Source organism: Eptesicus fuscus, chromosome 12 (assembly GCF_027574615.1).
Source record: "Eptesicus fuscus isolate TK198812 chromosome 12, DD_ASM_mEF_20220401, whole genome shotgun sequence".
In the NCBI taxonomy this organism is placed as follows: domain Eukaryota; kingdom Metazoa; phylum Chordata; class Mammalia; order Chiroptera; family Vespertilionidae; genus Eptesicus; species Eptesicus fuscus.
This window is the reverse complement of record NC_072484.1, coordinates 60,693,666-60,707,854: the sequence shown is the minus strand read 5'-3', so window position 1 is coordinate 60,707,854 and position 14,189 is coordinate 60,693,666. Positions and strand designations below refer to the sequence as shown.

Here is a 14,189-nt window from a genome sequence, read left to right as displayed (position 1 = left end):
ATTTAATGAACAAACTGAACTAACAAGCAAAATAGAGACAGACTCATAGCTAGAGAGCAGACAGATAGTTGGGGGGCGGGGGGCTGGGGAGAGTGGAGGGATTGAGCAAAAAGAAAAGAGAAGGAACTCATGGACACAGACAACAGTGTGGTGACTGCAAAGGAGAGGGGGCGGGTGGGTGGTAGTGCAGGAGGGTGTAGGTGGGATAAATGGTGATGGGAAAAAATACAATAAAACAAAGAAAAAAAGATGCCAGCACTTTCCTGATTCTTGAGCAGCTGGCACTATGCTGTGACCCTTTGTAAGAGAGTGTTGTCCTAGATGGACGCGCAAGTTGGCATTTTTACTCTCCCGAGATAAAGGCCTGAACCTCCTCAAACAAAAGAAAAGGTCATAAATATTTTCCCCCATATTTTTCTAAAAGTTTTAAAGCTTTCATATATATATATATATATATTTTTAGAGAGAATCATTGATCGGCTGCCTCCTGCATGCCCCCTAATGGGGATTGAGTCCGCAACCCCAGGCATGTGCCCTCGACTGGAATAGAGCCCGAGACCCTTCAGTCCGAAGGCCGATGCTCTATCCACTGAGCCAAACCAACTAGGGCTATTTTGGTTCTTATCTAGTATCCATTTTTGGGTGTTTTATGGTGGAGGCTTTTTTTGTCCACAAGAAGAACCAAATGTCCCAGCTCAGTTGATTGAAAGGCTCATGCTCTCCCACTAATTACTTATTTTCCCACGTATGCCTACAGTCAACATCTGGGGTATTTTCATCTGTTGTTCTATTTATCTCTTCCAAATTTGTGGTACCTAGAATTTTCCCCTTTATGGGGGAGCAAGCTTTCTTTCTCTCTTCTTTTAGAATAACTTTTATAAGATTTGAATTATCCAGTTCTTGAATATTTGGTAGAACATATGTGTGTGTAAATATATTCAGGACTGTTTTTTTTTCATGGCTTATTTTTTAACCATAATTCACTTTTAAAATAATTATTGTCTATTCAGAATTTCTGTTTCTTTTTGACAATTTTGGAAAATCATATTTGTCAATAAAACTGCCTAATGTATCTAAATTTTCAAATTTATTGTTAGTTATTCATATTACTTGTTCTAATAAAACATCTTTATCCTATTCCTAATATTTATTTTTGGTTTTCTTTCTCTTTTACTCTGATTGCCAGATGTTTATTTTATTCGTTTTTTATACAGCCTTTTTGATTATGTTGATTTTTATTATTTTTTCTTTGCTTTCTATTTAATCATTTTCTGCTCCTCATTTATTATTTCCTCTTTTCTTTCTTTAGTTGTACTCAGTTCTTCATTTAGCTTTTTGAATTAGATACTTAGTCTTCTTTTCTAACAACATGTAAGAATATCTCTCTTTAGGTACCCTTTATTTGCATCCTATAAGTTGACTATATGGTACTTTATGACTCACAGCTCTAAATGTTTTCTGATTTATGGCAGGGTGTTTTACCTTGACCCATTAGTTAGTGGAAGTGCTTTCTCACCCAGATCCTAAGTGAAGATTGATTTGCTTCCTTGTTATTTCCCTGTTTTGGTGCCTGGCTGCCTTCCTTTACACTTTCTCTGAGGGTCTACCCTCTGCAGGTTTAGGTTTTATGTGGCAGTCTCAGTTCAAATTCTTAGCACTTCACAGGTCCAAGATGTTATCTCCCATTAAACATCAACTCCCCATTTCCCTCTCTTCCCAGCCCTTGGCAACCACTCTTGTGTTCTCTGCTTCCGCGGGTATGACTACTCTAGGTATGTGGAACCATGCAGTATTTGTCCTCCTGCGACTGGCTTTTTCCACTTAGTATAATGTCCTCCAGGTTCATCCAGGTTGTAAATGGCAGGATTTTTTTTTTCAAGTCTGATTGAGAATTTTAAGAAACAAAACCTTTATGGTTTCTGCCTCAGTATTTCAATTCTAGGCTGATCTCTAGGCTGGCTTTTGCTGAGGCTAGATCTCACAGTGTCAGCTTCTCTAAGATGTAATGGGTTCTGGAGTTGGGCAGAACCATGGAAGTGACCCTATTATAAAACAAAGCAACTGCCCTCTGAGTATTTTCTCATTTTTAAATTTCACTTTGGAAATAATCCTACAACATAGGATTGAAATATTTAAGAGGATTAGAAATATTTAAATATTCCTGGTTAAACAAAAATAGTGCCATCAATGGTTAATACAGATAAAATGATCCAAAACCTTGGAACAGAGGATGATCTCCATTCTGCAGGTTGGGAAGTGGAGGCACAGGGAAGTAAAATCTCAGCCAGAGGAGGTGCTGAATTCAAACCTAAGGACTGGATCCAGCACTGTACACCGTATCTAGAGTCAGTTTTCCTGAATTAAGGAATGCAGTTATGTCTAATGCGGCACCTGGGAGTTTTGATACCCAACAGCCAACATTCATGCTTAGAGGTGTTTTTGTGTGCTCAATAGAGCCAGATAACAACTGCTTTTAAATCTTGAGTGCCTTTCCTGTCGCTATTGCAACAAATGAAAGCAATTCAGACTATGTTTACTGGTAATTTATAAGCAAATGCAGCAAGCAGTAGGAGGAGTTGTAGTAGTTCATGTTTTCTGGAGTACACCAAATACTGCTCCAGAAGCTTGCTCTGGCCTTACTTTATGTTACCAACAAAGCAAGGAACAAATGGACATGCTGGTGTCTCACTTACCCTGCCCACTTCCACGAGGTTGGTCACCATTATTATGCTCGCCGTGTTTTCGTGCCACACCATCCTCCAGAAGTCGTAGATGGTCTCCTGCATGGGTCCTGCAGCAGAACAACAGAAACTTTTCTTTTTCCTTTGTCAGATTCCAAGTAGAAAATTTCTGGGCTTGCAAATAAATCACATGCAGTTCTCTCACTGTTACAGATGTGTGGGAAGCCACCACTTGCCAATACTGTCAGTGCACCAAGGAACACGGAAGGCCCATGGACCTTGGGTGTTAGCAGGGCTGAAGCTAAGCACTGATTGTTCCTGTTAAGATAGTGGTGTCTCAAGGCAATTTCCCAACCTGATAATCCTTTTACTGTTTACCAAACTTTACCTTTGATATGCCTGTATGCATTGCTAAAGGACAAGTGTGTATTCGAGTAAATTAATAGCAGAACTGGCCAGAAGTCGGTGTGTCTCTTCAAGAAAGAGGCTCCACCTGGCCCCAAATGCCTTCTAAATTCATATTTCTTGTATATCATTTTCATTTGTGTGTCGGCCCCTCCTTCAGATCCTTGAACCCCGCCGTGAAGGTTGCGGCATAGATGGACATAGCTCTCCTTTCTAGTGTTGATGCAAAAGGGTACTCTTTTTAAGAGTACCTATAGAAATACAGAATTTTTCATTCATAGTTGAATTTTCTCATATCATCCAACATATCTGTATTTGAGCTTTTTCTACCCCTAAACTATTGACTCGAAAGAAAGGTATTTTCCATCATTTGGCTATTTATCTCCATAATACTCAAGAGTGATATTTTAAAACATGGATAACATTACTCTTCTTGCTAACAATTGGCAGATATCCCAGGGAAATGGTATATAGAATGAAATGAGCCTCTACAGGAAAATGTCCTTTTCTTGTGTCTAATATTTTTCTTATTCTGTCAAATTAACCCATTTTGGGGGGGTCTGACTTCCTAAAGTGAGAGAGAAGTTAGAGTTTTAAGCAGTTGTACTTCTTGTCACTGAACATGATAAGCACCTCCTTTCTTAGCTCTTGGGAGATCTGAGAATTAAAAACTCTAATGGACTGGGGTAAAAACGTGGGAAAATGTGTATTTCAGAATGCCAGTGCTATATATACCAGCAGGTATAGAGAGTTGAAATTCAATATTTCTTTTAATCCAGATTTTAGAAAATCCCCAAACTCCATTTGATGATCATGCATATTTGGGGGAATAAATGTACCATTATAAGTCTTTATGAGACAAGCAGAAGTGCAGGAAATGTGAGGAATACAACTTCAAAGCCACAGAGAGGCACATGCTATGTGTGAAATCAGATATCCGTTCAGGTACGTGCTGGGACTGGGATCCAGTTGTGCTATAGTATCTTGACAACATAGACTAATGGATTTGGAGCTCAATATCTGAACTGGAGATTGGCCTCAGCTTTCTCACTGGCTGTGTGATTTTGGACATGTCACTCAGCCACTGTGAGCTTTAGTGTCTTCATCTTTCCTTATCTACATATTGATTTCAATAACATTTGTTGGGGTTATTTTGAGAATTCATGGAGTCAATGAACACTCAGGCATTTTATAAACAGCAAAGCACTAGAACAAAAACAAGGTGCACTGCAAGATATTTATTAATGGTTATTCCTTGGCTGAGGCTTGGATACTGAGCAATGGTGGCACATCCAAGGGGACCCTTCAGGCACCTCCCATTTCTCCTGACCAATTATCAACTGGTTTTGTGTAATTTTTTTCTCCTTCCTCACTATCAAAGCCTCCCTCCTTTCTTTCCCCAATTCAAGCCTCCACCATCCCTCCTTGTGCTTCTGACTACACATTCTTACCCTCCCCATGAAAACCAACTCCACTCCCTGATATCACTGAGTCTAGTCCCTTTATGGAACCTTGTATACCACCTCCCAAAAAATTGCACTTGCCATTTTGGCCCCTGTCCCTTGGCACATGCGTGCCATTCTCCTGATGTATAGGCTGAAATTTTCGGTGACTTCAATCTAAGGTTACAGAGGAGACAAGTAAACATCAGATCCATCAATGACTACGTTTCCAGTTTGCAGAGAGGTACATCCATTGTGTATGTAACAGCTGGTTATTTACTCACAAGAAATGAAATACCAAGTCCATCTTTGTGCAAACAGATAGTCTTCCCAATGTGACCCGCAAAATAAAGGAGTGGCCCAGACACTTTTTGCCTCCTTCATTAGATACACAGGCCTGTGCCACCTGTTCTGAAACTTCTAGGAATAATGTCGATGACAATGGCTACAGTGGATGCATCTGATGTTCCGGCATCAGGGGTGGTGTGTGCCGCCAGGAAGAAAGCTACCTCCCGCCTCAAGGCCCAACAGGAGTCTTCCCAGAGACATTCTAGGCTATAGGGCCAAGTTCCAAAGTGCAACTCACCTGCCCTTCCTTAGGTGTAGACCCCATTGTGATTACTTTCAACTTCCCCCTGGAGGGGAGCATGGCTGTTGTGGTTTATGGCCCATAGCAGGGGCTCAATGAACAAATGAAATATTAAATATATAAGTATTTAAAAGTATTAACATACAATATTTGCATGGTTCCTTTTCTTGACTTATATTTCAGAGGTTATCAGCAGGAACTTAAAAGCACTTCGCCTTTACTTTTCCCCAATTCATTACATGGGGGCATCTTTTGTAAGATCTAGGTTTCCCTGCCCTAAGGCTTTGCCCCCCAACTTAACTCATTCCATTCCCCTAGGTCGCCAGAGTGCCACCCTAGCCTCTCAGTGGCTGTTCTCTATTGAGGGCAGAGGTTCTCAACTCTGGCGGCATATTACAATGGTTGTGGAGCTTTTAAAAAACCCTGATGTCCTAATCCAAGAGACTCTGATTTAATTGACTGGGGTTGGGGTTTGGGTCTGGGTGTGTTTTTGAATCTCTCCTGGTGGAGAACCACAGATCTACTGCATTAGGGGCATTGGACTCCACCTTCTGACCTAACTACCAGGTGGTCTCGTATGAGGTGTTTGTTTGTTTTTTGAATCTACTGCTTAGCCAAACCCTAATACAAGGTCTCAGAATCCAGGAATCCCATTCTTTCTGATTTAGAGGAAACTTCACTTACAAAATGTCATCTCAGAACACAGCTGTCCCACCTCAGCATTGGGCTAAGCATCAGCTAAGGTCACACCAGTTATAAATATTTACATAACTAAATTTGGGTTATTCTTAAAATAAAGGGTGTTTATAAGCATTAGTGGCTCACTTTTATACCTGTCTTGATGATTTTCTTACCCACTGACTTGGACTATGAAAAAAAAAAAATTAGGATAGAAAAACGAATAAGGTAGGGTTCTTTTCAATGCTAAAATTAGGCACAGGTATCCAGAAGAAATAAACCAGTTTGGGGTTAAAATCTGAAAATGTATTTGAACACAAAGCTTATTCTAAGTTGATCCCAGAGAGAAAAAAGAAGTGTCAGGAAAGGGCCCCCATCTCCCCGGTGCAGTGTTGCCCTTTCCTCCCTGTCTCTCCCCTCCTTCACCCTTGGGGCGCTGTGCACTGTTAGCCTGTGAGAGTGGCCCCTTCTCCACCCCACAGGCCTCTCCCTGACCTGTCACTGCGGCAGCTCAACAATGAAACTTCTCAGGGACGGGCCTGGTTGTCTCTTCTCTTTGACATACTTCAGATTATTTCCTGAGACAGGAATACACTATGAGACAGAGATGCATGTCTCCTAACAACGTGAGAAAGCACAATGCAGGTTGGGCAGGCAGACTTCACTGACATGGAGGCTACTCCACTTGATTTAGTAGCTCCTAGTGGGTCTGCTGGGTGACTGGCCCTCGTGAGCCCACACCAAGTCTATAGTCGCATGCCTGGTACAAGAGGTGGTTACTGTCAGGGCTGAAACTGGGGTAGGAAGACCATGAGAAGGCTGATATTCCTGTGCCTTCCATGTCCGTCTCCCAAATGCTGGTGTGGCAAGCGCCCTTACCAGGAGAAGAATCATCGTTAGAGTGGTCACTGGGGACTGCTCACAGAAAACAGAAACAGGTCGGCTGGTGTGGCTTAGTGGTTGAGCATGGACCTATAAACCAGGAGGTCACTGGTTTGATTCCCGGTCAGGGCACAGGCCCAGGTTGTGGGCTTGGTCCCCACCCAGTAGGGGGCGTGCAGGAGGCAGCCGATTAATGGATTAATGTGTTTCTATCAATTCTCCTCTCTTCCTCTCCCTCTAAAATCAATACAAAGAAAACAGAAAACAGACAAACAACTCCCAAGACAAGGAATTCAAAACAGCAGGCAAAGGACTGAAAGACCTCCCTCCCTCCAGGTGTGAACAGCTGCAATCCAGCCCCAGTATTGGATTTCTGCAGTTTCTGGCTGGGTGGGAACTGCCACAATTGCTGTGCCTGTGCATTTACAGATGTTTGCACAGTAGGCAAGAAGGTTATTCTCAGCAGTCCTCCCCCTGTGGGACAAAAGCATTTAAAAGGTAAGGCCTTGAAATTTCAATAATATCAGGCCAGTAATACATTCCATTTCCCTCACAATAGTTGGCACACACAGACCTCTGCTGAGAAGGAAAGGTATGGCGGGGCCATTCTTACCACCACCAATGCCTGAAGGAACAACAACAAAAAAAGGGCAGAAAGAACTAGAGCACAATAAAGAATAATTAAAAGCAATGAGAAGCATGAAGTGAAAGACATCCAAGGATAGACTCTATTGTGTAAGATGAATTCTCTAGTTCATGAGGAGTGAGACATATTAAAAATTATCATTTCAAACCTTGATAGATGACTTGTACCCCTTATTTTCACATTCTAATTTCTATGCAGTATGTTTTGTGTGTTAACTAGAGCTGCGGGGAAGTCAAGGTCCTTTAAGCTCACAGTGGCATATTCGAGTTTTCTGAAGGGAAGAGAGATAGTACAAATGTGAACTTGTATTCAGTCACAAATACAATACCTAACTCCTTTTGTGCACTTACTATTTCACAGATGCTGTTTGAAGTATTTTATACGAATCAACTCTCTGAATTTGAAAAGCACAATCCTGTGTAATAGGTGCTATTGTTTCCCCCATTTTACTGAAAAGTCAGGTAAGCTTCCCAAGGTCACAGGGCTCGTGAGTGTGGAGCTGAGTGCTGAGGTCTCACCCCATGGGTGCCACTGCCTCCATTTGAACATAAAGCAATTCAAAAGGGTTCTACTTGACAGGCCTGTGTGTACAGTTATCACGGGCCCGGCGAAAACGAAGTAGGAAAAAAACCCATGTTAATCACTGAAAACAACCTCTCAAGGTCCTACTGCTACTGAATAAAATCCAACAGAATAAAATCTGCCCAGTCCAACCTCTCCGCCCGTCCAGAACACAGCAAGTTCAATTCCCTCCGGCGGCCTGGCCCAAGCTACATAATCTCCCCCCGAATACCAGGCGAGCCTCACAACCCACCAGAGCTCATCTCTGAAAAACAGCATTTTCCCACTTAAAGATCTTCTAAGGGGTCCCCACTGCTCATAGAGTAAAACCTGTTTCCTTTAATAAGGCAAATGTGGCCCCATATACCTGAGCCTGGTTTGGTCTCCGGTCTCGGCTGGTACTGTGCCACGTGCCACCCGTCCCTGGCATTTTCCTGAGACCTCCTCTGCCATGAGCTCTCCTCTCACTCATACTGCAGTTCAAGCCTGTGTTTCCTGCTGGTCTCAGCTTGGCAGACTAAACGTCACTTCCTCAGGCAAGTTTTCCAAGAGTCGTGACTCCCATTCCTTCATGACACTTGATGTTGTGGTGCCTGTGTGTTTTTTATGTCTGTCATCCTCAGTGGTCTGTGAACGTGGATCTGCCCAACCAGGTCACACAGTTTCTCCGTGCCCTCTGGTCTCATACCGAGCTTGCTTTGCTCATTCAAATCCCCCTCCTGGCCCCAGTGGGAATGCCAAGTCAGGTCTCTTTAGAAATTTCTAAATGACCTTAAGAGACTGGGGGTCTTGTTTGTGCACATCAGTCCTCTAACCAGCTGATGTGACTAATCCCCTGAGTGGGAGGACAGACTGTGTGTTGTGGGGCACACATAGAGTGGTGGGAGTGCAGAGGGAAGGGACAGTGATCCTGGGGGCAAAGTAGCTGTAGAAAAACCTAGAAGTCCTTGCTTTGGGCACTTGGCACCTAGTTCACTCCATCAGAACTGGAGGCCATGAAGGTGGAATATGGATGTGGAAAAAGACGAGCCTAGGATTTATGCATTTTATTTTAAAGCTCTTGCTCATAAATAAAAAATGGCCCTATATTTTTGATCCATTATTGTTACTGTTGCTGCTGGCGATAATCTAGAGTGGGGATTATGAAGTCAGTTATTCAGCATTCAGGGCGTTAGATGTCCCTTCAGTGGTTTCTGAATAAGTTTTTATTAAAAAACTTTATGCGATTTTTCAATATGATGCTTCCGTAACACCTCCGTCTACAATTTTACATTAAGTAGCTTTTCATTTTTGTGGGAGTGAAATCTACAAGGTAAAGTATGCCACCCTCCTTTACGGACTGCATCTGCCTCGTGTGTCACAGAAGCCATAATGGTGACACAGAAAACAGCTGGCTTCCGCATTAATAAGCCTTAACACCTATCTGATAGGTGCATTTGCTCTCCCCTGAGGCTACTGATGTTAAAATCATGGACTTTTTGTGAATAATTTTTGGTTTCAGCTGCAGAAAAAGAAAACTCAAGTTGAGACGGCTGGGTGCATGGGATGTGATTTCATCATTTTTCTGAATTGCTAAGAACATCTCCCCTTCCCCATTAAAGAAACAATAAAATCAACTAAGGAATTAGAAGCAAACACTGAGAATCGTTCCATGATGAAAGAAACTTGGGAATACTTTATTTAACCTAAATTCAAAAATATAACTGGCAGCATGTTACAATAGCATTTTCTAAGGATAGCTCTCCATGTCCAGAATTTCTGGTTGGAAATGCTCGCCAGGCCGCTAGAATTTTCATTTAGTGGCAGTAAAAGAGGAGATAATAGACATTGGAGCTATAATAAAAGGCACCTTTTTAGAAGTAGCGTAAAAAGTGGTGACTAAAATAATGATGTTAAATACTAGTAGTGTTTTCAGTTAATAAATTGCAGTGGTTCCCACCACACAATGATGAATCTCTTCTTACACTGGAGTAGGCTTTCCCATGGCATGAGTCGTTTTCCTTCACCTGGCTTGCTCTGGATAGCAGCTACTTGCTGATTACTCTATTGCAAGCATGTCAGACTCGCAGGCCACAGGCCGCATGTGGCCCACAACGAATATTTTTGCAGCCCAGCCAAAATAACGGTATGTAAGAAACATTTTAATAAAAATTTTGTAACTTAATTTTCACACTATTCTATTGTACATAATTATTAATAACGAACTACAATGTTCGCTAACGACTGATTACTATAATCATGTTGCATTCATTTGCTTTACGTGCAGGCGCACCATTTCTCCCCACTAATACTAGCAGTGAATATTTTAGCAGCTGATTGTCACGTCATTAGTCTTGGACTGACTTGTTTGGTGCTCGCAACAGGAAATATTTCACTTTCGGAGAACAAGAAAAATAGGTTTGTGTTACGCTTATTAATTTGTGCAGTTATTCAGTGTCTGGTAAGTTAATGTTCAAGAAAAAATGTTAATTTTTATTGAAATGTTCTATTATTTTGTTAACGATTACTCATTTAGTTCAGCCCTTTGTATTCAGTATGTCTCTATTGAAATAAACCTATGTTTCTATGAAAATTGAAGCTTTTGTTTTTTTGTGGCCCACATAAACTTAAACCTTGTTTGTTTGGCCCATGTTAGCCTTTGAGTTTGACATGCTTGCTGTACTCGATCTGAATTGGCTCACAGGTGTGTGTGCTCTTATAACCTAAAAGTAGGCATACACTTTCTGCTCTATCCATGAATAACATTTCCTCTCAAACACATAATCCACATGTTGATATTTATATTTCACTCATACCATTCCCTAAAATTCTCCCTTCAGACTGAAATAAGAAAGTGTATTAAAGTTAACTGCAAATATTTGTGGCTTTCTCCAGGTAATTAGTTGCATGGAATGTGGGTTTCCAGGTGATTTGGGAACATATGAAATGCTGGCTGGACACCGAAAGGTTATGTCCGATTGAGTTAGGAGAAAATTGGTATAAACCAAACATTAATGAACAGGCTGCATATAAATTCTAAAATTGCTTCAAAAAACAGTAAGTGTTGGTGAGGATGTGGAGAAAAGGGAACCCCTGTTCACTGTTGGTGGGAATCCAGATTTGTGCAGCCACTGTGGAAGACAGTATAAAGTTACCTCAAGAAATTAAAAATGGAACTGCCTCATGGCCCCGGGATTCCACTTCTTGGAATATATTCTAAGAATCCAGAAACACTAATTCAAAAAAATATATGTACCCCTATGTTAATTGCAGGATTATTGGGAAGCAGCCCAAGTATCCAGCAGTAGATGAGTGACTAAAAAAGCTGTGGAACATTTACACAATGGAATGCTACTTGGCCTTAAAAAGGACCTTTGTGACAGTATGGATGGACCCGGAGAACATTATGCTAAGTGAAATAAGCCTATCAGAGAAAGACAAGTGCCATATGATTTCATTCATATATGGAATCTAATGAATAAAACAAACTAACAAATGAAATAGAAACAGACTCAAAGATAGAGAAAAGACTAACAGCTGTTAGAGGGGACAAGGGTTGTAGGGCTGGGTGAAAAAGGTGAAAGGATTAAGCAAAACCAAAAATAAACAAACAAACCAAAACACACAACACACACACACACACACACACACACACACACACACACACACACACAGCAACCCAAACCATGATACCGTTATTTCACTTTAAAAAGAATAATAATTATTCAAAATCATTGTACACCCATTAACCATTACTCTGCGGTCCTTTTCCTAAGCTGACATGCAGTGCTTGGGGGACACCTGATTTTCCTGGGATGCCATGTGTGAAACTGATCTCAGAAGTGGTCTGGAGGAATTCCTTTCAGGTAAGAACTACTCCATCTACTGTATCCTTGGTACAGATTATGGTCGGCAATTTTTAGGCATCTGGTCAACCTCTAGCCAAGCAGAAGATAGTGCCTGCCTAACCGTCCTCACCCAACACCAACAGGCTGCCGAGGCAGGCCAAGAGCACACTCCTTTCTCTTTACTTCCCCTTCTGGTCAGGTCATTACTTTTTCTCTTTCCCAGAAAATCATTTCTCAGCCCCATTTAGTTCTCCAGTGGTTTCTTAGCCTTCTAAACCTCTGCTCTAAAATATCCTTGTGCAATTCTCACAAATTGATTTGGACGAAGCCTTTTGGGAAGGAACCTGTCTGGTCTGTGGAATTAAGCTGTTTTCACCTACGTGTAATCCAGCTTTAAGTGTGCATCAGGGAAGCTTCAGACACCGCCAAGGCTGGTGTCCTATGCTGCTATCAGAGCTGCTCAATTTCTGCAAGGCTTTAAAAACTGAAAGAAAATCTGCTTCTCCCTGTTTATAATATAGTTTGTTGTCTTTCTAACCCATGCTTGTTTTTGTTGTTGAAACATTTAGGACCATGATGATAAATAATCTTTGTACTTTGGAGAAAGACGAAGTATGTTGGTGAAAACCTAAGTGGTTCCCTTTGATACATTTTTCTGGAAGGAGGCATTAATATGTGTAGAATGTATTAGCTTTTATGAGAGCTTACGAGTATACACTATCCTTGGGTTAAAGCCTGAACTGCCTATGTGCTATTGAGATATGTGTCTTTTGGAACCCATATAATTATAATGATAATAAGAATGTAGCTAATATTTATTGAGAGGGCACTTCCAGAGCTGGCATCTGAGCCCAGTCAGTCTAACTCTAGAGTCTACACTCTCATCAACCACTCTGCTCTACTGCCTCTTGGAGGGAAAAGATCTTGTCCTTGTTACTGACATAAAACATGTTTGTATATGGAAGGAATTTTAGGGCCAAGTTTCAAAGTCTTGATTGTGACCATGTCGCCTAAGCAAATAAATATTTGTAAATAAAAACCAGGGGTGACTCCTGGCAGGACTTGAAAGTGTAATGTTCCAAAGCATTTCTGGAAACACCATCTACCTAAAGGAACCATTATTTGGAGTGCATTCTTTTTGGGCTCTATTCAGCCCTCCCTAGCAGTTAATCAACATTTCTAGCTTGCAGAGGTACCACTGTGAGCGGGAGTGCAAAGGCTGCTATTATTCTTGACATGGAAAGCAGAATAATAAAGGCAGACAAATCAGATTTGAGTGACAGGGGTAAAGATTAGGGCTCCAAAGAGAAACCCTTGTATAGAAAAGAATAAAAGAGTTGGTAGGCAGTGTGTGGCAACAATCTGCTCTACGATGCAGAGATAAAGACACCACTACCAGAGGGACCTTTGGTCCTTGATCCCTGAGACAGGTTGTACAGCAATATTGCATGAAGAGCTGGGAAGAGGCGCACAAGAAAGTGTTTGTAGCCGTGGAAGGGAGGAACGTGACAGATGTTCACACCACAAGAGCCTCCTGCTGGCTGAGTCACAGAGCATTCATCAGGCCTGGCTCCAAAGAGAACCGTCATAAACCCATCCCGAGTACGTGTTCCTGCTGTAAAGAGGGGAACAGAGAGAAGGCAATCAAGGAGAAAAAAAAAAAAGAATGGCACCCTTCCGAACGGAGGGGTTTGGTGACCCAAAGGATCTGGCTGCCTTCTGTCGAGGAGAAGAAAAGTGAAGGGAAAAGCCTATATTCACATGCGTCGGGGGCCACTGCCAGAGAAATAAAAGCTTTCATTAGTCTCTATCTTCTTTAATTAAGCTTTTCCCATGATACAAGTGGGGTCTCTTTTATTTAAGAAAAAAGAGAATAAATCTAAAGATGATAAAATAGAGATAAGTTGACTCCCTAGACATAGCTCAGTGCAGGCAATCTCAATTTTTTAATGGCAGCGTGGGGCATTACATCAGGAAATTCCCAGGAGCATCCTTCTGAGTGAGAAGGCAAGAAAAAGAAGTAACTTGTAATGACCAGAACTTGCTAACTGCTGCCTTGACAGACCTGTCCAAAGTGGTGTCCATGTTTGATAAAGGAACCTGGTCAAGACAGTCAAGAAGGTATGCTTCGGGGCTCCCGTTTTCACCTGCTAAATGGGGTAGGGATGGGGGGAAAAATAGCCTAAAGTAGTTCCAAAATCTGGTGTAGCAACAAATTAGTAAGAGCTGGTTATTTATACAGATACCAGCGCTGTGTAATTCCTGAGGTCACTGCTGTATTCCTGACTCTTTACTCAGCCAGTCACTTGGTGGTGCACAGAGATGTTTAATTTTGGATGAACTAGGCCTGAAAGATATGGCTTTGCTTTGCAAGGGTCTATAGTGCTGAGGCCTGGGGAAGCCGGCACCAGGGAAACTACATGGGTACTTACTAGCTCCAGCTCTATCCTTTCAAAGGCCTGACCCTGGAAGAAAGAT

At 41.7% G+C, this 14,189-nt stretch overlaps 1 protein-coding gene across 1 annotated transcript in view; it reads right to left on the bottom strand.

The window, feature by feature from the left end:
- The window catches only part of PTPRM (protein tyrosine phosphatase receptor type M), a 650,464-nt gene that overhangs the window by 51,047 nt on the left and 585,228 nt on the right, over window positions 1-14,189 (bottom strand). Inside the window, exon 21 of the mRNA XM_008159881.3 lies at window positions 2,694-2,791. Coding sequence (XP_008158103.2) covers window positions 2,694-2,791 — 98 coding nt within the window. The remainder of the gene's footprint in view (window positions 1-2,693; window positions 2,792-14,189) is intronic.